Source organism: Panthera pardus, unplaced genomic scaffold (assembly GCF_024362965.1).
Source record: "Panthera pardus isolate Hobbes unplaced genomic scaffold, ASM2436296v1 HiC_scaffold_5, whole genome shotgun sequence".
NCBI lineage: Eukaryota > Metazoa > Chordata > Mammalia > Carnivora > Felidae > Panthera > Panthera pardus.
Genome location: NW_026526980.1, coordinates 5,674,003 through 5,698,651, shown reverse-complemented (window position 1 = coordinate 5,698,651; position 24,649 = coordinate 5,674,003). Strand labels below are relative to the sequence as shown.

General features: G+C 54.5%; 1 protein-coding gene across 4 annotated transcripts in view; it reads right to left on the bottom strand.

Moving 5' to 3' along the window:
* The window catches only part of SNX29 (sorting nexin 29), a 499,743-nt gene that overhangs the window by 399,177 nt on the left and 75,917 nt on the right, over nt 1–24,649 (bottom strand). For all 4 annotated transcript variants that reach the window (XM_019468619.2, XM_053894354.1, XM_053894353.1 and 1 more), the window contains 2 exons: nt 19,933–20,008; nt 18,645–18,727 (listed from right to left, as the gene is read on the bottom strand). In XM_019468619.2, the coding sequence (XP_019324164.1) occupies nt 18,645–18,727; nt 19,933–20,008 (159 nt within the window). The remainder of the gene's footprint in view (nt 1–18,644; nt 18,728–19,932; nt 20,009–24,649) is intronic.

Sequence of the window (24,649 nt, the reverse complement as noted above, 5' to 3'; positions counted from 1 at the left end):
GAAATTTACAGAAGCCAAACTCCTCGGGTCCCTGGTGAAAGCAGTGCAGATTAAGCCGTGACAATCGTGCTTCTGCGTCTCTCCCTCCTCCCCAACGAGATTCAGATGGAGACGTAGGCCCTGTCTCTCCAGAGGAACCATCTTAGTGAGGATGGATGGTGGAGGGCCGCCTCCGCAAAGTAATCACTCTTCTCACTCTTCACCTCCTCCCACGCTAGGCCAGGCAGCACGCCCGCTGTGGAGCTCTCTGTTAAATACGGTTGGGGTCCCTGGGCCCCAACTCCCCAACTCAATCACCTGAACTTCATATCTGCACAAAGAGAACTCGGTAAAACTCTCCTCTCCACAGTACTCTCTCCACTTCAGGGACTGTGACTCATCTGTGTGACAGGACCACATTGGTGCATCTGAGGGCTTCTGGAAAGAGAGGGAGGAAGGACAGGAATCCCCAGACAGACAGCCCCTGGCACCAGTTTGAGTTTTCCATGGCTCACGTGTTACCTGGAGAAAAATGAATCTGCTCTAAGTTATCCGTCCTACTCGGGAAAGAAAAAATTCTAATGTAGACTAAAGGGTCGAGTTTCATTAAAGATGTTGGTGGATTTTTTTTTTCCCCCAAAAATGCTCTTTTCAAATCAAATTCTTAGAGCAGCCTGGCTTTGTATTTGAGTTAACTGTGGCCTTACCTGTGAACACCTGCCCAATGCGTTGTCCCAACACTCTGGGGAGATAGGCTGACTTCCTAGAAACTCTCAAAGCAAACCTCAACCTCCCTCCTGCAGCGATCGGCCAGGGAAGAGGCAAAAAGAAGCATTGATCGGGGGCGCCTGGGTGGCTCAGTCGGTTGAGCGGCCGACTTCGGCTCAGGTCGTGATCTCACAGTCCGTGAGTTCGAGCCCCGTGTCGGGCTCTGTGCTAACGGCTCAGAGCCTAGAGCCTGCTTCAGATTCTGTGTCTCCCTCTCTCTGCTCCTCCCCAGCTCATGCGCGCGCTCTCTCTCTCTCTCTCTCTCTCTCTCTCTCCTTCAAAAATAAATAAAAACATTTAAAAAAAAGAAACATTGATCGGCGCAAGTGGGCCTGAGTTCAGAGCCAACTCCTCCCACCTGTGGAATTGGACCACGCCCACATGCCGGGCAGACATCCCCGTGTAGCAGAAACCACGGTCTCTTTCCAGTTCCTTTCCCCCAGGAGGTTTTTTCTTTTGGACCCATCTATGGAAGGCAGAGAATGCTCTGAATACAATATACAGCAATAAGGACAAGGGTCAGCAACTAATTTTAACAAAGACAGGCACAGAAAAATGCAGATTTCCAGTATTCCTGGGATCAGTGCCTCAACTATTTCGTGTGCTATAAAGAACACATGATGGCCTCAACCCAAAGCTAACCCTGGAACAATTCTGGATGAAGCCACACCACCAGGTAAATGTAGGTGACAAGAACTTTTTAGAAAGATCTGGCCCAAGAGAACTCTAGCAAGGGGCACCTCTGCATTTGGTTTCCCTTGAAGAGATTCTTCTGGCATCCAAGTGCCCATAAGCATCGAACTGTGCCTTGATTTTTCAAATAAGGCACATAACCGTCAGATGGCCTGAGACCAAGTCGTGGCCACAGTTCTAGAAAACCAATTCTGATTTTTTGCTGCCTCATCCTTATTAAAAAAGCCTCAGACGTGGTTTCCAATTCCAAGAAATTGAAGTGAGGAGAGGTGATTGGTTTTTTTTTGAGCATAGTTCATCTTTTTATCAGTGAATTTCAGAAGGGCCCTAATCACACAGGCCCCTAGGGATAAACGAATAAATTAACGATTACAAGAATGCCACGGAGGAATGAGAAATGAAAACAAGGACACGTTCAGAGACACTTTACTTTTTCATTATTATCAAGGGCAGCTGTGACTAAGGTTACCAATATAAAGTGATTAAAATTAATTAGGGGATCGATAAAATGCAGTTGTTGGAGAGAGGAACGTAACTCGAGGGCAGCTGAAGGCCCGGAAGGCAACTTGAGGCAGAAAGCTATCTGGGGGGGGACTGGGGGTGGGATGCCTGAGCGGCTGCGTGGGTTAAACATCCGACTCCTGACTGGGGCTCAGCGCAGGATCTCACGGGTTCGTGAGTTCAAGCCCCGTGTCGGCCCCTGAGCTGATGGCGTGAAACTTGCTTGGATTCTCCCTCTCTCTCTGCCCCTCCCCGACGTGCATGCCCCTGAAAACGAATAAACTTTAAAAAAAGAAAAGGAAAAAAGCTATCTGAGGGCAACTGGATTTGAATGAGGCAAAAAAACAATGGTAGCTTTAAGCACAGAAGAAGCTGCTTCCTTCAGCCCATCAGGGACCTCAGATCAGGAAACACAGTGCCTGCCCTTCCTAGCAGGAAGCTAACTGACCTTTTTTAAAAAGTGCTGGTTCAAGAAATGGGGTCAAAGAAGAGGACTGAACTGCAGAAGGAACAGCTCAAAGATTAAGAGGCACACTCTCAGCTCTGGAAGGGACAGGACTAGCCGGGGCTGGCCGGGGCTTTCAAACTGGGGCAGAGATCAAAATGATCATCTGAATCTCAAAAGAGCCCACAGGGCATCCTTTCTTTCTTTTTTTTTCTTTTTTTTTTTTTTTTTTTTAGTGTTTATTTTTGAGACAGAGAGGGACAGAGCGTGAGAGGAGGAGACACAGGATCTAAAGCAGGCTCCAGGCTCTGAGTTGTCAGCACAGAGCCCGACGCGGGGCTCGAATGCATGGACGGGGAGATTGTGACCCTCAGGACGCTTAAGTGACTGAGCCACCCCAGCACCCAGAGATCATCCTCTTAAGCAGAGAGCCCAAGAGTCGCCTCCGGTGTCTGGGTCTGCTGCCTCGACCCCGACCATCATCTGCCAGCGTCTCTCCTTTGCCCCCCAGTCGGCCCATCGTCGACTCTCCACCCAGGGGCTAGAGTGATCCTCCTAAACACAGGTCTGTGTCTGTCCCCTGCTCCAGAGCCCCAGTGGGTGTCCCATCCCATACAGACAGCTGAAGCCATGCCCACCCTCTCTGCCTTCCTCTCCCCCTGCCCCTGGCTCCATCTGCCTATGACCCACTCGGCACTCTCCCACCCCAGGGCCTTAGCACTGGCTATCCCTCTGCTAGGAACAGTCTTCCTCCAATATACTCACAGCTCCCTTTCTCACTGCATCAGGCCTCTGCACAAAAGGTCCCTCACCCGGGACACCTGGGTGGCTCAGTGGGTTAAGCATCCAACTTCACGCAGGTCATGATCTCACAGTTCCTGAGGTGGGGCCCTGTGCTGACAGCTCTGAGCCTGGAACCTGCCTCGGATTCTGTGTCTCCCTCTCTCTCTGCCCCTCCCCGGCTTGTGCTTTGTCTCTCAAAAATAAATGTGTTAAAAAAAAAAAATGTTAGGGGCGCCTGGGTGGCTCAGTCGGTTGGGTGTCCGACTTTGGCTCAGGTCATGATCTCACGGTCCGTGGGTTCGAGCCCCGCGTCAGGCTCTGTGCTGACCGCTCAGAGCCTGGAGCCTGTTTCAGATTCTGTGTCTCCCTCTCTCTCTGCCCCTCCCCCACTCATGCTCTGTCTCTCTCTGTCTCAAAAATAAATAAACGTTTAAAAAAAAATTTTTTTTAAATAAATAAAAATTTTAAAAAAATGTTAAAAAAAAAAAAAAAGGCCCCTCATCAGAAGGGCCTTCACAGACAGGAGGCCACAGCAGCCCCTCCAGTCAGCCTCCATCTGTGCTCCTGTTCTGCTTCATTTTGCTTCAGAAGACACAACATCCCCTGATACATTTATTTACGTTTGTGGTCTCCGAAAGTCTCCAATAAAAGGTAAGCTCCATGTTTCCTGCTTTCCCCCCTAGAGCAGTGGTTTTCACCTGAGAGGGGGCGGGCTGCCCACCCCACAGGGCACCTGGCCATGTCCGGAGACATCTCTGATTGTCACAACTGGAGTGGAGGTGCTATGGCATCGAGGGGGAGAAGCCAGGGACGCTGGTCAGCAGCCTACAGTGCACAGGGTGGCCCCCACAGCACGGGATGACCCGACCCAAAGGTCAGCAGTGCCGGCACTGTGGGAACCTCTGCCCACGGTGGGTTCTCGGTACTTGCTGAATGAACGCCCGAGTGGATACACACGGCCGGGGGCGGCAGGGCGCGGGGGGGGGGGGACCCAGGCGCTCCCGACAAGCACTCAGCGCCTGTGTGTGAGGTGAGGCACGCCCCCTCATCTCTGAGACTCAGCCTCTGGCTGTCAGTAAGACGGGCAGGACAACACCTGCCCCGTGAGGCTGGTGGGAAGGGCAGAGGAGGGGGATAAACAGAACACACTTGGAGTGGAGCCTGGCACCGAGGACACACTGCGCACACACGTGCTCACACACACGTGTTCTCGTGGAGTCCCTGCGGCCCGGCCTTCACTGTCCCTAACGCACTCCGGAGGAACCAGTTTGCGTCCAGGGTCCTCTGCTCCCACCCCTTTCAGAACCAGGCCGGTGCAAGGGCCCGAGGTCCCAGAGAGGTGGACGGCAGGGCAGGACGTGCCGCCTCCGGGAGGCACAGGCACCCCTGGGCGCTCCGCTTTGTCCCCCAGAGAAAGAAGCCCCACTGGTACGCATTCCCCGCACCAGATGCGCACAGGGCACCCGTGCGATTCTCGCCAACAGCGGTGGACGTCTGAGAACAGGCGGCCAGTGATGGCCGAAGCGGGCTCCCTTCTCAAAGCCAGGAGTCCACCGGCAGCAGGAGCCAAGACCAGCAGAATCCTGTAGAAGCAGCCCAGGCAAGGGAACCACCACCCTAGAGAGGCTGTGTCTCCTGTTCCCTGCCACCTCCTGATTTCCCCTAAACTCTGACTTCTTGGCTAAACCCATCGGAAACTCGGGAGCACGTGTGTGTATGGGGAGGGGAGAGGTCAAAACCCACCTGGGCCCTGGCCGAGTTCTCCCTCCCATCTCATCTAAGCCTCCCACAAACACCCAGCACGTGTGCTGCGGCCACAGGGGGCACTAGGGCAAGCGTCACTAGATACTGACTATGACCTGTCACCTGATGCCCCAGGAGCGGAACCTAACTTCCCCTCTAGATGTAAGTGGGAACCCCATTCGGTAGCTGCCCTTCCCATCTCCGTGCTTCAGGGACAAGGGAAAGCGGGCCTTTCGGGAAGGATCGGGGGAAAAGGGTGGCACAACGAACCGAAACCCGGACGCCAGTGAAAGGGGTGCTGGACCTCACACTCGGCCTGCACCCAGCAGATTCAGGTACTCGACAAGCTCTAGTTTGTCGGACGTTGCCAGCAAATCTGTGAGGGAGAGATTATGGATCCTGTTTTGCAGAAGAGAAAACAGAGCCTCGGGAAAGTCACCCACCCAAACCACAGACCTAAAAACAGCCTGAAATCTAAGTGCCTTCTCAAGTGAGGTGCTCTATGTTGGAGAGGTGCCACCACGCCTCCCACTGTCCACCTCCATGCGGGACAGATGTCCCCACCTTCCCACCCCGCTCTCTCTGCCCCTCACTCCCTGCTCCCCGGAGGGATGGAGGTACGGGTGACGTGTCCGCTCAGGAGCCTGCAAGGAGGGGCGGCACATGCTCAGCCCTCGCAGGTTCCCTGTCTCGGGGCTCACATGTAGCAGGATTCTCGCACAGAGTCCTGACAGCTACTCCTGCCAGCACCGCTCAGTTGGGTTCGTATCCAAAGAGCTGAGCCCCAAAGGCCACGTGGCGTAGTTTTTTGTATATTTTTTACTTCTTCGCCTCCCATATGTGGTAACATACAAACACGTAGTCTGATTAAGGGGTCTCAGGTTACAAGGTCGTGAGGGATGTTGTCTCGTATGTGTGTGACCAGGTTGCCTTGGCGTTTTGTTGTTTTCTTCTCTCCCTAGGGAGGGACCCTCCCACACACCCACCCACCCGTGGAGGACACTCAGGACCGACCCCAGCGGGGTCTCCACCTGAGCAGTGAAGGAAGGGTTGACATTTTGGCAAGCCTGCGTGCTCCCGGCTTCCAGCTGTTTTCCAGGCAGCTTTACTGATAACGAGGCGGCCATTTGTGATGTCTCTGCGTCTAGAAGAGGTGACACCGAAACTGAGTCTTAAAAATGAGCCAGCGCTCTCCAGGCCACCAGCTGGGAGGCAGAGGCGGTGGGCAGTGCTCCCAGCAGAAGGACCAGAGGGACGGCGTCATGGGCACCGGGAAGCTGAGTGGGTGCAGATGCCTGAGGCAGCTGGGTGTGCTCAGAAGAAAGCTGACACCCTGTCCCAGGGCGAGGGTCAAAGGCGAGGGCCAGCCCTGTCCGTGCAGGCCGGCAGCTGCACTCTTCCAGATGCTGCCTCCACAGAGGTTAGATTTAGGGGGGAGGCTGGGACGAGGGGGAAGGCCAACCTTACTGCGCCCTGTTAGTATCTTCAGTTTCTTCCGTGCAAATGTATTCACACACAAATAACAAACTTTCATGGTTGCCCTTGAGGCGCCTGGGTGGTTCACTGGGTTAAGCGGCTGACTCTAGATGTCGGCTCAGGTCATGATCTCAGGGTTCCTGAGTTCAAGCCCCACATCGGGCTCTGCACTGACCATGTAAAGCCTGCTTGGAATTCTCTCTCTCCCCCTCTGTCTGTCCCTCTCCTATTTGTGCATGTTTTCTCCCTGTCTGTCTCTCTCTCTCCCCCCCCCATCAAAATAAATAAATAAAACTTAAAAAGGTAATATTGAAGATCCCACAGAGAGGAAAGAGATGGAGGGAAAGGAAGAATTGTGCCAGAACCCCTGGCACACCTCCCATTATCCCCCTCCCATTTTCGATCAGGCCATCTCACGGCGGGGGGGCTGGGGGGGGGGGGGACTCCCACCTTTAAGGACTGGAACCCCCGCTGGAGCCTGGGGCATTCTTTAGCCTCACTGCTCCGGGGACCCACAGGATGCCCGTCCCAGCAGGCCACCTCCCCCCCCCAAAGTCACACCTGGTAACTGCCCCTGTGATGTGACCACACGCTGAGCTGCCCCGGCTCTTCTGGTGGCACATTTCCAGCAAAGCTGGCGTTTCAAACAAGTCTAGCCAGTGCCTCACCCCCTGAGCAGGAAGCCGGCTCTGGATCAGCTCAGAACTGCAACAAACGGTTACATTACCTAAGCTGCTGCCCACCAGGCCGAGAGCCCACTGGAGAGCTCGAGACCAAACATTATTCCTGGCTGAGGGGCGATCAACACCCACCCCTGAGCACCCCTGTCCGTAAGCAAATCAGGAGTGTGCGTTGCTAAGGGAGCCGGCAGGAACACAACAGATCTGAGACTAGAAGCATGAAATCCCAAAAGGGGGTAAATCATGTTTGGCTCAAAAGAACCACGAGCACAGACATGATGCTGAGACCTGGGGAGGTGACGGTAGTTCACGGCAGCCACGGTGACGAGGGTCAAGGGAGAGCTTCACGGGGGAGTGACCCCAGCCTAAGGCAAGAGGTCACCCTGGAAGAGAGACTCCTGGCAGTGCCACGGGGGACAGGCCAGCTCCAGCCAAGTCCCTTGCCCTCTCTGTAAGATGGGGTGACAGCGGGTCCACCCTTACGGGGGTGCTGTGAAGGGTGAGTGCACGTGGCAGGGGACCGAGGGCCTGGCAGCAGGAAGAGCCCCCTCCAGACCCCAGGGGTGCGGGGCGGGTGGACTCCTCCCTCAGGAGCCTTTGCACACGGCTGCCCTCTCCCTGGAGTGCCCCCCAACCCCCTACACCCACCGCTGAGCCCTTCCCCCCGTCAGCCTGGACAGCAGCCCCCATTGCGAGGCAGCAGCAGGGAAACAGCCACGCAGGTCAGTTCCAGGCGGCGCCCCACGTGGGGCTGGAGGCCTCTCCGGTTCGGGGGGGGGGGGCATTCAAGGTGGGGGTGAGGGAAGGTCACTGTGCCAGTCACTTGGTGCCCATAGGCAACAAGGAATACACCACCCCGCGTGACCCAACTGCCTTCCTTGCCCCGTGCAACCCTTCTTTGTTTTTTTCTGGGCTTTCTCACCGTGGCTGCTTCCAAGAGACCCTGAACTTCTTGTGGGCGGGGTCCACGTAGCAAGAACTCACAGATGCTGAGCGCACTGGCATAAGCACCTTAGATTAACTTACTTAGTCCTCACCACGACAGAGGATGCTGCATTTTAATGATGGGGAAACTGAGGCACAGTGCTTCTGAGTGACAGAGCTGAACCTCCTTTACCTTTGACTCCCCAGCACCTAGAGCAGGGCCCAGCATGTGAGAGATGCTCAGTAAACGTTGTGGACTACATAAACACATCAATAAAAAAGTGAAGCATGTCTAAATTCCATCTGGAACATTCTAAGTACCAAGACAACAACTGAAGGTCTAGTAGATAACATTCAGTGGGAAGTTTCCCCTTTAAAGAAACTTTCCCAGCGTGTGTTGGCTGTACCAACCAGATGCACTCCTTGTGCTTAAGGGAGTGGGCGAGGGGCTCAGAGTGCAACCAGGGCAATGGCCTATTGGCCCGCCCTCCCCGCCTGAAACCGAATCATCAAACGCTCAGCCAAGCAATGGGCCGGCTGTCGGGCCTCGCCGCCCCCTCTGAATTGCTACAAAGCACTCTTCAAGCTGCAGAATGTGTGGAATTGTGTTGCCAGGCGATGAGCCAGACCTCCTCACTAGCACTGAGAACCCCTTCCAGTAAGGGCCGGGACAGAAGAGGACCCGCTCAACAAGGCCTATTGACAACCAAGGAGGTGTTTCTCACCCTCTGCCCCAGCTCATTCTCAAAAGTGAGGAGCCACAAAAGGAAACAATCGAGTAGATTATCTGGGCTTACCTCTCTCTACGACCTATCAATCACTCCCCACCGCCCAAAAAAAGGAAAAAGGAGGCAACAGTTAGGATTCCAATGCCGAGTAACACTCCACCGATAATGAATTATGCCTCGTGAAAAGCAGTGACAGAGGAGAACTGTTTTCTAATTAGCTGTACGACGCCTTTTCAAAACAGGACCAGACACCCACCCCTCCTCAGAAAGCCGCCAGCAACGTACAACCGTAGTCACGCTAACGGCAAATACAACGTTCTGCGCGTGCCTGATGTTTGTCGACTAGAAAAGACCGCGGCTCCCACTGCCATCACCACCCCCACCTCGCAGTTAAAATAGGGCACAAGCACGGGGCATCCAAAATTGAGACAGCAACACCCCACAGCTGCAGAAGGGAAGCGGTCTCGAGCAAAGCAGAGAAAGGGCCAGAGTGCCCCCTGGTGGCCGCAGGGCTGCCCTTCCTGCAATCAGCGGGAATCAAGGCTGAGCCACTTCAACTTCCCGTTTCCAAATAATCATATATTCAAACAAAGAAATTAATTCAGGAGTAGAAACTCATTTTTACAGGGGAAGTGAAGGAATGTAAGGCATGAATACCAACAAGGACCAACTGAAGGAATTTTGAATAAGCGGAGCCCCAAGGAGCTGCACGTTCTGAATGTGCATGTCTCTACAGCGATCAGATCCAGCTGTCATTTATTCCAGCACAGTCTACAGGTGTTTATTCTTATGCATCTACAGCCCCCCCCACCCCCAAATCATCCTCATTGCACTGATGGAACTCAACGGCTCCCAAGGTCACGCCCAAGAACAAATGCTCTCTGACAACGATCATTTCATTTGGGTTCGTTTGGAGTCCATTTATCTCCCAAGTTTTAGTTCCTGGGCCATGCAGGAGGCACGTGGTGAAAAAAAAAAAAAAAAGGAACAGGTTTGCAACAAAACACGGATCCCGGAAAACAGCCCCACTGCCTCCCTCTCCGGCCTTAGGGTTTCAGGCCCTGGGCACTGCTGTCTCCAGAGCTGGACCATTCTCTGCTGGGGGGCCGTCCCGTGCACAGGCGGAAGCTGACAGCATCACCACCCCAGTGTGACACCCAAAAACGTCTCCAGGTGTTGCCCAATGTCCTCTGGGGATGAAAGCACCCCCAATTGAGAACCACCGTCCTTCCAATCACTTCCTTTCTCACGGCCCCCAGCCTCTCAGACCGACCACATTCTTCTCCTCTTAACTAGGAGGGAAGACTCAGGAGCAAAAGCCGCATAAAGGGAACTTTAGGGGCCTGCGCAGCAGGGAGGATTTCAGTAAACCGGGAAATCAGGCCTCTCACTTTGCAGCTCAACAAGAAGGCCCAGATCCTGCCTTCAGGGTGATTAGCCGGGAATGTACCCTTTGAGGATGTTAATGACAGAGCTACCAGTTACTGAACACTTAATATGCCAGGCGCTCTCCCAAACATGTTTTTTCCAATTTTTCCTACCAAGATGTAATTTACATAAAATATCTTCAGTAGTTTCCATGTATGTATTGATTTAATCCTCACAACCCTATTCAACAAGTACTTCTAATAGCCCCATTTTACAGATGAGAATACGGAGGCACAGACAGGTAGATACCTTGCTCAAGCTCCCACTGCTACTCGGGGCAAGGATGTGGGTAAGAACACAACGAGCCTACGGGTAGTAACATCAGACAGAACTGCGACGGCAAGGGTAACACCACCATACCCGCTAGGGCTGCTGCAGATACCGTGTGCAATCGCCACATACTGAGCACCCACGTGTTTCTTACTTTCTTCCAAGGTCTGGAGCCCTCTGAAGGAGAATAACGAAAGCAAAGAAATTCTCCCCAGGAAAAATCCATGTATGAGCACAAACTCCCTAACACAGTTTTGCACACGGTGGCAAGGGCTTCTGCAGTCTGTGAAACCATCCCCGGGCTTCCAGTAAAACACCACACATAATATACTCGAAGCTCTGTGCTACACATTTCACACAGCTCGTTCAGAATCCTGTAAGCAGGTGGTATTTCACTTCATTTCGGGGACGGGGAAACCGAGTTCAGAGAAGGTAAAGCATTTGCACAAGGTCACACAGCTCTTCAACAGCAGCACTGTGGTCAGTTTGACCCCAGTGTTCTTTCCACCCCAAAAGGCTGCCTTCTCAACTCAATTCATCTGCGACCACCCACGCCGGAACACTATAAAAATAAAGGACGCGTAAAGTACAGAACGGATTTATATATCTCATCTTCCAGCAGCACTGGTGATAGAAACTTGGCAGTGACCATGTAAAAGGGGCTGCTGGCCACTCAGAATTAAAACCTGAAGGTGATATTTGCCTCTCACGAAGGTTAATTCACCTTGTACCAACTCTGTAAGGCAGTGTCTTTTCAAAGCAGTCCGCAGGCATCCGGGCACCCACACACATACCATCCTGCCTCTTTCCAAATGGCCATGCCTCCTACATCGGCCAGCACCTGGCCTAGAGGAGGAAAAGCTACGGGCCAGATGTCAGCGTCAGTGTGCTTGTGCTTACGAGTGTACCAACCAAAGGTCATGCAAAGTCAGCTCCACGGTCAGCACATTTGCAAGGGAGCCAGTCAGCATGGGGAAAATGACAAGGTCTGGCTTTGACCACAGACCAACAAGCCCAACAAGACAAGACACTAGAAACATCCAGACTTCAACAACCTGGCTTTCACGGCTGCACAGAACACAGGGATCACGACTCCCTTGCCAGAATAGATGGTGAGAAGCATAAGGAATCCTTGAGTGCGGTCTCCTTCGACTCAAACCTGGGGAAACTGAGGCACAGGGACATCGAAGGACCCACTACTATCAGAGGCAGTGTCAGAGCCAAGGCTTCCTGACTCTCAAGCCAGTGCTCCCTCTACCACCACCAGCTGCCTCCTCCCTAACAGGGGCGGGGGGTACCACTCACCCCCATGTGTAACTCACAGTCCCGGGCTCGTGCTGCATGACCGAGCTAGAGACGGAGGGGTGACGGGGGAACTGGCTTTCGGGTCATTCCAGCAGAACCCTTTCCAAAGTCTCCAGGTTTGTCAGAACTCGAATAAACACCATTCCGTTCCTTCATCCACTCCACGAAGGTCTCCTGAGCCACAACGACATGTCAGGCAGGATTACAGGCCCTGGGATGCAGGCCCTAAGCGAGCAGGCAAAGCGCCTGGCTTCAAGGAGCTCACATCCCCGCGGGGACACGCAAATCCAACGAAAAGCTATTCAGGTTTCAGGTCAGGAAGGCTTTGAAAACCTGGAATCTGCAGACGTGAAAACAGCATGGGTGGTGCAGGAAAAGCTCTTCCAGACGAGTGCTCGGGAGGGAAGCCTCTTCAAGGGGGGACATCTCGGCAGACCCGAATGCTTTCCTCTGAGGGCGGAGCACTCCAGAAGCCCTGAGCTTCCAGGAACAGCGAGGAGGGAGAGAGGAAAGCCTGGTCCCACCGCATCCTGGCACTCAGGCCTCCCGCGGCACCTCTCGGCCTGTTTCTTCAACTGCGAACCGAGGCCCAGACGCCCGCCTGCAGGGATGCTGTGACAATTGGGCAACAGCGTAAATAAAGCCTGGGTCACAGGAGGCGAAACAAGCGAGGAGACAGCATAGTATGAACCTCTCCGGGGCACTCCTCGAAGGAGGCTGGAATTACCCCAGAGACCGGTCTGAACCCGCGGGTGGGGTGTGCCGTCTGAAGCCAGGCTGGCAGAGGTCACCTAGAAAGAACCAGGAGGGAACTGGCCAAGGACCAGGCTCACGACCCTAGGGGTTTGGGCTCCAACTAGGGTTCAGAGCTTGACCCCTTGGGGCTACTGAATGGGTTCCAAACTGACCCCCACAGAGGGTCTCCGGAAATAACTCCAGAAAGAACTGGCATTCCTCCAGAGATGCCACCCAAACATCATGACATGATGCTGGACACTCACGGCGACTCTCTCACTGTCCTCAGTCTCGACCTGGTCCCCACGCCTTGCTGGGCGACGAGCAGACTCGGGAACCCAGAACGGCAAGGCTCACCACGCGTGGGGCTTACAAGCACTCGGCGGGGCGCCCATCCCGTGTAATGCCTGGTTCAGCACTCGGGTTTCCTGCCGTGCTAAGTCAGTGCATTTAACCCTCAGAACGGCCCTGAGAAGCCAGTGTAAGTGTCTTCATTTTACACATGAGGAAACGGGGCCCAGAGAGTCTGGGGGGAGAAAAAAGCAAGAGAAAGGGACGCCTAGTCAAGGAAGCACTGGAGGGAGGGCCAGACCCCAGGCTGCGCCCCCCCCCCCCCAGCTCTCCGCAGCACCTAGCACCTTGCTGTATTGTGGGTGTCCGTGCACAGCGCTCAGGGCACCGACTGTGGATTGCTGGCGGCTTGAGAGAGTGGGGGCACGCACGCCAACTCAGGGGTCCCAGCCTGAGAGGCACAGGTGAGGCCTTCATGAACCACCAAGCAAGGAAGGGCCAGCGGGGACTTACGGGGAGGACTGGAGGCCTGGAGGGCGTACTACTGAGGGTGCCCTAGGTAGCAGACGAGCCTCCCAACCTGCCCTTTGCAAGAGCAAGCGGGAGCCACATCACGTCGCTCTGCTTAACACCCTGCACCGGCTTCCCGCTGCTCTTGGCATAAAATCCGACTGAGGGCCGTCTCCAGCATCCTCCAGCTCAGGGCTCCCCGCTTCCCGCTACCCAGCCATACTTCTGGCACCACCACCCACCAGCAGAGCCCCACCGTCCCCCTCACCCTGAAGGCCTCAGCTGCGCCATCACCTGAGACCAACCTGTCTTAATAATACACCCCGAAACAGCCCCCCTTCCAGCGCTTGAGATTTGCCAGCCAAGTTCACGTGTCTGTTAACGTCGCCACTGTGGGTCTTCCCCTCTGGCTGGCAACTCCTCGGGGCAGGCTTTTTGGCTCCTTGCTCACTGACATACAGGCCAAGGTTAGCACGGGGAGATGGGGGCCGTCGGCCTGTCCTCTTGGCCTTCTCCCCGAGCCACACGGCCACCGCTGTGAGCAGCGAACAGTGTCCTGTGCCCCCCCCCTCCACATTTCCTCTCCACATCAGGCAGAAGAGCCAACGGGAGCACCAGAGTCCCCAACAAAAGGATAGAAACAAAAGGCGGGGTGGGGGGGGTTACAAATGTCATACAAAAGCATGGAGAGGGGCTGCCCCTCCAGGGAATGCACAGCCACCCAGCCTCAAAGCCCCATTTTTCCAGCTCTTCAAGTAGCAGAGTGCATTAAACTATTCGCAAGTACTGCTGGTGAACTGACAAGAAACTGGCAGCTGTCACCAGCTGTCACCAGCTGTCACCCTACTGGCAATGCGGTTAACTGAGAACATAAAATGCCTACTGGTAACAGGCCCATAAATACAGGATTCACCTGTGGCCTGCTGACGCCCCAGCCCAGGAACTTACCAGGAAGGAACACAGAAGCAGAAAAAAATAATTTACTACAAGCCTGGTGCTGCCCATTCTTTCCTTAAAATGAGTGAAGCCTGGGTGGTTCAGTTGGGTTAAGCGTCTGACTTCGGCTCAGGTCATGATCTCACGGTTCGTGGGTTCGAGCCCCACGTCGGGCTCTGTGCTGACAGCTCAGAGCCTGGAGCCTGCTTCCGATTCTGCGTCTTCCTCTCTCTCTGCCCCTCCCCTGCTTGTGCTCACTCTTGCGCTCTCTCTCTCAAAAATAAATAAACATTTAAAAAAATTTAAAACTTTTTAACAGAAAAGTTTTTTTAACTGAGTGAAGAAAGTCAGTGCAAAAACAAACAACAAAAATACCTGACTGGCGCACCCCAACCGCCCAAACAATCCAGTAAGTCGGAATATTAGTCGTGCGGCAGGATGCCCCGGGAGATGAAGGGGGAAAGGCCTCAAGAATAACGTTAAGGAAACAATACAAACAGGCTCACTGGTAAGAGCTGCTATTCACCGACTCTCAGCTCTGACCCAAATACTCTTCTCAGCAAAAGACGGGTGTTCGGCATCCTTGTGTTGGGATGACAGACCCCGAGAGGTTCCGTCCACCCAGGGGAGCCTGGGGAACCGGGCGGCCTGGTTTCAGAGCGTGGCCTCCTGGCTGGGACGGCACATCACCCGCCAAGGCAACAGGCGGGCCGCGGTTCCCACCCCCGCACACCCGAAACACGAACACACACAAACTTAGCTGCGGAAATGGAAGAGCCCAGGCAGAACTGCGGCTGTTTTGGGGTGCTCCAGACTGCCTCTAGGACTTCACAAAATAGCCATTTCTTCCCAAAAGGCCTTGTGTGCTCTTAAGCGCCAAAGGGCCTGCAGAAAGGGCAGCAATGTAGGCCTGGCCACAGCATCCTCTCTTGGGCCCTTAATAACGACAAGCCGACAAGCCAAGGACAAAACCCTCTGCCACATCGAGAGACATCTCTCGAGAGAGAGACAGACACAGGAGAGAGACAGAGAGAGAGAGAGAAAGAGAGAGAGAGAGAGAGAGAGAGCTCTCGAGGGGAAGGCTGCTTGGCAGGGGACCTGTGAGTTATCCCCAAGCACCGAGGATTCAGGACTCCAGTTTCGTCACAGCGCCGAGGCAGCCACCTGTACCGACCGGGAAAGGAAGTGGGGAAGCCGCTTGGCAGGATGTGAGGGAAACGCTCCCTGCTTCACGGAGCAGAGCTGGGGCCCCCCAGCCAGGCTTTTCGGGGTTTTAGAGAGGCAGGCATCTCCCCTGAGTGGAACCCTACGTGCTTCACATGCTGGGATGCAATCCTTGAACTGGAGGTGGGCAGCTCCTAGGACACCATTCTCGGGACTCCCCAGGACTGCAGGTGTCCCCCCCCCCACCAGCCAGGCAGAATTCATCTGTGAAGCCCTAACCTTCAGTGGGACTGTACTGGGAGGTAGAGCCTGTAAGGAGGTAATTAAGGTGAAATGGGGTCCTAAGGGTGGGACTCTAATTCAGCAGGACAGAGGTCCTTATCAGCAGAGGAGGAGACACCAGGGATGCACAGGCAGACAGAAAAGGCCAGCTGCAAGGCAAGGACAGTGGCCCTGCCAGGAGCCGTCACGGTCACCTGGACTCCCAGCCTCCAGAACTGCAAGACAGAAGTTTGTTTTCAGGCCGCCCAGTCTGTGGGGCTCTGTTAGGGCCACCCCAGCTGACACCCAGCTGACACCCAGCTGACACCCTAGACACCAGGACCGGCTCACGCTTCTCCTTTTTCTACAACGACACGGTGCCAGAGGCAGGATGAGGGGGCCACGAGTCAAACCCACCTTCCATCCGAAATTTCTAAGGATCCTGACCTCTCACCCGGAACACACACGGGCGATGCAGGGCTGCGTCCAGAAGGCTCGCTGAAATTTGCCGCCACCTCAGCAAACAGGGCCCCCACCCCCCGCCCCCGCCCCAGGAAGCACACGTTCACCGCCACAAAGTACCGAGGGTCGAGATGCGGGTGTGCTGACGTATCTCCTCCGAGACTCGAGTCATGAACTCTGGGTGAGTCCCGACTTGCCGAAGATGGCAAGTGATACAACCGGATTTACATTTTCGGAAAACCGTCTGAGTCAAAGCAAGGAAAACAGAGCCTGAATCTCAGCCGTCGGCGCAACTGCAGTCTGTCTGGACGGACGACCTTACTGCCGGTGGGCACGCAGGGCCAGCTACCTGCTCTGGCACAAAGTGGCTGAGGGAGACCCACGGGCCAGCCGGCAGCGCGGCCCGAGCTCGGCGGTGGTGGAGGGACTTCATCCGGGGAACACAGTGCTGGACAGCTGCTGGGGTGCGCGGAGATGCCCGCACCCCAGTAAAGCGCCCACGGCAAGGCCCCTATGAAGCGTGGTATTCGGGTCCGCGATCTCGGGGTCGCCGTTCTCTGCAAAGCAAACGGAAACTCCTTGGAGGGGACACACCTCAGGGCCAGAGTGAAGTCTCGTCCCTCTACGTGAGGTGGGAGCCACACAAACAGAGAACACTGCAGACGCAGAAAGACAAGGCATGAAGTCACAGGGACTCGGACAAGACGCCTTCTGTCCCTTCTCAATCCTTCTGGTTACTTCCAGGAAAAAGATCGGAGTTTAGCACTAGGATATCCCCAACACCCTCCTTGTGCTGCTCACTGACTCGCCTCCTTTTAACAATGGGAGGGGGTCTCAGTCAGAAGCTGGGACAGGCAAAGACATCCAGGCCGACTGAGCATTGGCTCCTTTCTGCTGCCTTTATTTTCAGTTACTTGCTATTTAGGTCAACTAAAAGTGACTCTCCATTTACTACGATCATGGAAAGTTCCCTTTTTAAATAAAGGCACTCAACTTTTCCTAAGTGCACCCATTAAAAAAAAAAAAAATTACAGGGTAAATACTAGTACAGCGGTAAATAAATAACTGAAATTTGAAAGCCGGCAACTTCAGTGTTCTCCCAGCCCGTGCGCCCCACATATACAGATCGACAAATATCTGCCCGGCCGAACTCAAGCCTGAGAAACGCCACAATGAACTGCACGCTTTCACTGCACAGAGGGAGACTGCTCATTCCCACCGACCAACCTCATTTCCTTCTTGATCCCTGACTCGGACAGTGCTGGCCGTCTCCCAGACCCCGCTCTTCCTCCCTAAGCAATGAAAACCCTAATGACGGGGTGGGGAGCACTGCCTCCCTAAGCAACGAAAACCCTGTGGTGGGGGTAAGGGGGCACTGCCTCCCTAGCAGTCGGGGAGGCCATGGGACTGATGTTCGCCAAGTCAGTGGGATACTGTGTGCACTTCTAGGAAGGGTCCTCGCAGCTGGGGGCAGGCATCAACTTTTTTGTACCCCATGGACCCGTTCTGCAGTCTGGTGAAGCCCACGGACCTCTTCTCAGAAAAAGATTTTAAAATACAGAAAATAAAACACACAAGATTTCAAAGGAAACAGATTATACTGAAATAGGATTATCAAAATGTAAAAAATAAAAGTAACACAAAAATACACAGAATTCTTTATTATCACATTTTAAAAACTACCCTATTTTCCAGCAGAAACAATAATCTGAGATTTTTTTTTCATGTTGCAGCTCTCACGGGGGCCTGAGACTTCTATCGGCGATAAAGTCACCCATTTTGTTAACATGAATGTGGTTTCTATGGTTTGCTGGTACTTTCATAATTGAAGGAAATGTAAATTTCAGTCAGAGGCTAGAGGAAAAAGTTGAATCCTATCGATGGAAATGGAGGAAATGTCTCCTTTGCTCCCTCCTCCTTCCTGCTACCTGGGATGAGACTGGGAAGGCTGGAGCTAAAACAGCCATTTTGGACTACGAGGCAAGATGGAAGGAGTCCCAGTCTCTTGACGAACATGGAGCCACATACCAGCCCCAGCCTGCCTACTTCTGGAAAAAGAGACGAATTTTTATCTCCTTAAGCTACAGCTGGCTTTCTCTTTATTATATAAAACCACACAAACCTAACCTTGTTATATCTCTAATACTTTTTCCCCAGCACGAAGGTTCGAAACCGTTTGAACCTGATCTTTGACAACCTTCGCACTTAAGAGATACACTCTTCCTTAATTATAAAAATGATTCCTCCAGACCTACCCAATCAGCACAGTTCCTCTGTGGCTGATGACCGTACAGGAGGCAAGCCCCCAAACCCCTCAAAACTCAGTGCCACTCCAGCTCTGAAGTGTGTCCTTTAGAGCGGGCACATGCCCAAACCGGTCATTAACCACAGCTCAGGAAGCTTAGAAAGGCACAGCACACTCACACTACAGACACACACACCTGACTTTACCCCACATCTCGTGAAGTCCACAGTCACGCAGGGGCAAGCGCCATGGCACCCGCTGAGGCACAGGCCCGAGAGTCACCCGGCCTTGGGGGAGGATACTCAGCAGGTACTTACTAATTGTCATCGACTCTGGCACCGAGGAGGAAGGTAGCAGGCTGCTGAGAGGGCCTCCCTGGCCAGGGGGACTGGCTTCCACACTGGGAAAAAGCAGACGGGAGCAAGTCACACTCGGCCACTCAAAAGGAACACAGAACTAGCAGGGACTCAGGGTTTTCAGGTACAACCACCAGAAGGCGCAGGAGGCAGCCCTTCAAAACCCCGGTCAGCCCTCATCATTTGCAGACTCCCTCTTTGCAAATGTGCCTGCTCGCTGATGCTGATTTGTGTCCCTGAAATCAACACTCAGTATTCTTCTAAAACAAACAGCAGGGGTGCCCGGGTGGTTCAGTCCAACTTCAGCTCAGGTCATGATCTCACAGTCGGTGAGTTCGAGCCCCGCATCGGGCCGTGTGCTGACAGCTCAGAGCCCGGAGCCTGCTTCGGATTCTGTGTCCCCCTCTCTCTCCGCTCTCCCTGCTAGCACTCTGTCTCTTTCTCTCAAAAATAAATAAAACATTAAAAACATTTTTTTAAGAAACAGCAGAAAGGACTCTACATCCTGGATGGACCTGGTGGCCCCCGTCCTCCCTGACAATGTACTGACCGTGCAGGAACCTACAGGTAGTGTCACTGTCACAGAGCAGAGCCCCGTCGACTCAGGGAGAGACAGTAACACCAAGCATGTTTGATGTAACCAGTGACTCCCACCCTGGAGCTGAGGTTGAAAATGCAGGTGTGATCGACCCCTGGTTTGCACCCAGTTAAAACCGTGAAGAGAGAAAAAGAAACAACTCTAAGAGCCGCAAAGATCGCGGTGGCATCAGGGAGACTTCAGTGTCCATCTTAGCTCTGCCACCAAATATCCAACGACTTTGAGCAACTCAGTTTCCCTTGGAGATACTTTTATTTGGAAATCAGAAAACCGACATGGTGCTTACTACTCTATTCGGGACGAAGCTCTTCTCAAATACGTGAGAGCTAAGTGGCTCGAGTATTCCACAATATGAAAGTTGCCTAATATTGTGACCAAATGTTAAAACCCAGTAAATGACAGTAGAAGAGGTACCCAGATATGCCCCCAAAATCATAAAAAGTAAAGGGGGTCCACAAATGAAGTTTGGTAACACGCCGTTTCTCACGCACACACCCTCGGCAACTTCCCATCTAAACCTGAACATAAGTGTGAAATAAGGCCTTGACCTTGAATCCCAGCAGGTGCGCTCCTACCTTCAAAAAAGCATCAAAGGCACAGCTGTCAACGGACAATTCAATCCCAAAGGCGATCTGGCTTCTGAATACTAACCTGTACCGGGACCCAGGCTCCGGGAGAACATGGTCTTCTGGTCCGGTCCCGTTCTCCAGGCTCCCAAGGGGGGCATCTGTGCACAGAGAGCAGTGGCGGAGAGAAAGTCAGCAGTCTGTTCTCATTTCGTTTTCTCCAGGAGGCACGGGCACGGTGCAGACACGGGCTCCTCTCTACACCAGTCGACTTACAAATGTTTCCTGGCCCACATGCCGGATTTTAATCTGCTACTTGTTTCGTCCTTTTGGCCAGAATCTCAGATTTGCCACCAGGCACTGACACAAGGCAGGGGGCCCCAACATCCCACTTAACCTTTTTAACCTTGAGCCACCTGGAATGGTGCACCAAGTCCATATTCAGAGCCAGCCTCAGGATCAGAGAACAAAAATCAGCTTTCTGTTGGTCAAAACTGCTTGCACTGTAGTGGCTGATGACAGACACAAGGGGGCAGCACACTCCCATCACTGACAGTGTCTACATCAAAACCCAGGGCCCTGCCGCCTTCTGAAAAGCCACCACCCGGCACAGAGAGAGTGGTGTGTGAGAAAGGCATTCGGAACAAGTGAGGCCACAAATCATCTCTAGAGGCACTGAGGATTTTCATAAATGTGTTAGTTGCTGTTCAAGTCTCTTTTCATAAAAAAGTGCAAATCATGGCCCCCTGGGCTGGACAGTGACATTAAGGCCGGTATCACCCACGGCTAACACTTGCCCAGTGGAGAAATTTCTGGCTTTTCGACAGCCATTGCAGAACCAGGCCCGGATGCAGGCACGGGGCAGAGGCGGGAGGGAGCCCATCTCACTGCCCTAAGCTACTCGGCCTCCTGCCTGTCTTTTCTCCCGTTTTGGCCAGAGTTTCATCCTGCTGGAGATTCCCCAGCTCTTAAAGGGGTTGCACTTGGGGAGTCCTAAGGAGAGAATGTTTTGCCACCTTTTCTTCTACCCTGCCATCCCCATCAAGCTATTCCACTCGCTCCTACTTTTTTAAAGGAGTTTGAGGGGGAAACGTCACCCTACAGCCCAGCCTGCCTACCACAGGCTCCCATCGCCACCGCCATCATCATCCCCGCCCTCCCACCTTCATCTTTTCTGATTCCTTTGTGACCATGCCTCTGGATCCCGGCTCAGGGGCCCCCCTTGGCCACTCCAACAGGGTCTGGGCCCTGGCACCCGGCTGTGTAAAGGGGACACGTCCCAAGCAAGCGCCTCTGGCTGAGACCTCAATCCGGAACCCGTGACCCACGGTGCTAGCTGCCCGCCTGAAAGCTCTACCGGGCCACCCTGCAGGGCCCACCAACTGATCGTAACGTCCAAACTGCTCCCTTCTGTCACCCTCTCCACTGGGCCTTCTCCCCTCAGAGCGAGGCGCCCTCCTCCCTCCATCATGGAGCCAGGGAGCCCCAGACCTGCCGGCTCCACCTCATTATCGCCCACTCCTTGCCCAGAGTCGTCTCCACTGCCGCCCTACTGCTGAGGCTCGATACCCTCCGGGGGTCTCCTGCAGGAGCCCCCACAGTTCTGCCTCACCCCTGATGGTCCAACCCACTCACGGCTATCAGATTCCCCTCCCTGGAGCGGAAACGGGGACTCCAACATACACAGCGGAAACCCACGGCTGGAGTAAAAGCCCACATCGTCCGCCAGCATCCCAGACACCCTCCATCCGACTCAGCCCAGCGATGTCCCACGGGAGCACAGGCCGCCCAGGCTGCCTCACGCGCCCTCAAGGCACCCTCGGAGGTGCCCGCTACCATTATCTTAATTTTTCAGATGTGGAGACGGCCCTGGAGTTCAGTGACCTGTCCGAGATCACAAGCTAATGTGTGAGAGTCTGAACCTCACTCTGCCCAGAGCCAGAGCTAAGCCCTTTCCCCCTCCGTGATCTCTCACACAGCTGATCTGGGCCACGTGCCTCTCTCTCTAGGCGTCCTTGAACTCCCCGCCCCATTCCTCTGTCTATACCGTGTCCCCACCTGGATATCAGTTTTCCAACCACCAGGTGTCCACTCCCGTCGGCAAGCCCCACCCCCAGGTACTCGGTCCGCCCACTGTGCCCCCACTCAGCACAGGCTTCCTGAGCCCACACTGTGGGCCCGGCTCTGACCAGGGTCAGGGTCACACCAGAACCAGGGCAGACACAGCCCCGCCCTCGAGGACCTCAAAGACTAGCAGGGGGATGGGCATCACCAAGTAATTACACAAATACACGGTTCCAAGCTGAGGTGAGGGCATGGGGACACACGAGGTTTATGGCAGTGTGAACAGGACGCCCGGCTTGCCTGGGGAGGGGGCGGAGGAGCCCTCTACACGCGACACTTGGGCTGCCACCCGAAGGACGCGCACAGGCTGCAAGAGGTGGGAGGAGAGAGACGGCAGTGGGCTCGGCTCGAGGGAGCAGAAGCGGGCTGGTGTGGCTGGGGCATCGCGAGGGCATCAAGCTGTGGGCCAAGCCGGGGCCTCGGGGGCCACAGTGAGGGTTCCTGATCTTATCCTCAGGGCACTAGAAGAGCTTGAAGCAGGGGAGTGAGGCGATCTGATTCAAGTTCTAAGACATCACTCCAGTTGCTGTGCGAAGAGTGGCCAGGGTGGGGGCAGGGGTGGGAGCAGGGGGAGCTGTCGATGTCCCTTGTCCCCTCCTTGCATGCAAAACTCCAGGGGCTGGGAGGGCTCATCTCCAGATCCCCCCAGAGCCCAGCACAGGGCCGGTACAGAGCAGGACACCCACTGGTTGCGTAAAGAAAACCACGAGCCCTGAGTGGCACACGACCTTCATGAGCGGTGTGGGGACCACACATCGTGCAGGTCCAGGGGCGCCACAGGGTCCTGACATCCCCAACAGTAACACTACCCACTGGGAGCCAAGCCCCGGATCAACCGTCTCAGGTCAGTGCGGTGCTACAACAGAGCCTCCTCGACCCTAACAAGCAACCCCAAAGACCCAACGTGAGACAAGAAGTTGAAGAACTGGGGAAATGAAGGTTTGAGGACCCAAGGTCTCAAATGAACGAGCAAGGCCTCAAACGGACCCTGGGGGGCACCTGGGGGGCTCAGTCGGTTAAGTGTCTTACTCTTGATTTCAGCTCAGGTCCTGATCTCACAGTTGGTGAGTTCGAGCCCCGCGTCAGGTTCTGCACTGACAGTAGGGAAACTGCTTGGGATTCTCGCTCTCTGCCCCCTCCCCCACCTGTGCGCATGCTCTCTGTCTCTCTAACATAAATAAACCAAAAGAAAAGAAAAGAAAAGAAAAGAAAAGAAAAGAAAAGAAAAGAAAAGAAAAGAAAAGAAAAGAAAAGAAAAGAAAAGCTAACTAACTCTGAAGTTGCTAAGACCCACCACCAACCCCAGGACCCTCGATGAGGACAGGAGCAATAACAATTTCATGTGTGCAATGCGTAGAAATGGGTGTTCACCTCCGTTGAGTATTCTTGGTTGAAAGGGACTTTGGGGCTTCTTCTCCCATGCAGCTTCAAAGAAATGGTAAATGTGCTTTGCTATGTTGCAGGCAACAGACACGCCCAGAGGAATGACTGTATCTGATCCCACAACCCGGTCCCATGTGACCTGAATGGTGTCTTCCTTCTCTGAGCCTCCAACCCCAGCTCCAAAGCACAGCCCCTTAAGCCACAGAGCCTCCCCGTCCATGAGTCAGGACAATACTTCTGTGTCCGGAGTCCCCTTCTCTGCCACCTTCTCTCTCTCCAGATTTGGCCACCAAAACACTCCTCCTCCACCACATGCCTCCCTCTGTCTTCCTCTAAATGTCCCCACGGGCAGTGACGCTAGAGACACCAACACTTTCAAAGATGATGGGAAGGTCTCCTAAGGGTAGAGCCATCTGGGTCCAAAACTGTCATTAAAGACACAGAATGGCTCCCTGGCCAAAATGAGAGACTATGTTAACCCTGCTCAAGTAGAAGGGTGTCACTCAGAAAGGAGAGCGGTCAGAAGTGACCAGGAGCAAAGGAGTCTGGGACAGGAATGCCGAGAGCATGCACTCAGAGCCGCCCAGGGAAAGGCCACCCTGACAGGTGAGTCCTGACACCAGAGGTCCACCCACCTCCCAGGGAAACGGGGGCCAGGCCGGGAGGGACTCGATGCCACCTGGCCTTCCAGTCGGGCAGCAGATCAACTCCGGTGCTGTCTCTCCTGTCTTCTGCAGCCTGAGCATAATTTGTCTTCCTATCCAACTCCTACCCACGGCGAGTCTGCCCAAGGCTGTCACAGGCTCCCGGGACTCCTGGCGGCTTTGTTACCACAGTAAACTAACAAGCTGGCAGGCGGCTCACACACAGCATGTCTGATGAGGATAATGGAGATAAGCTGGAGCTCGGGGTCCCCCAACAGTGACAAGGTGAAGCCTCGGGTCTGGAAGGCTGACAAGCAGAGGCGGGACCGGGAGAAAGCTTCCCGAGAGGATGCTGGAGGCTGGCCAGAGGCCGCTTTCCCCGCAGACCCTGGAGGAAGCCCGCAGAGGGAGGAGGAGTGCTGGGTTCTGGAAGACTCCACCCCAGCACAGAGGGCAACAGGGCAGTGCCCCCGGGGCAGCCAGCCCCCAGCCCCCAGCCCCAAGAGGAAGGGGCCACCAGAAACGAGACAGCGTGCCTAGTGCGGGCACCTGCAGCCCGGCACAAAGGCCCCCTCGGTGGGGAGGGCGACAAGGTGAGTAGGGTGTTGGGTCACCAGCTGGAAGTCCCACACGGGTCCCACGTGGGCATCA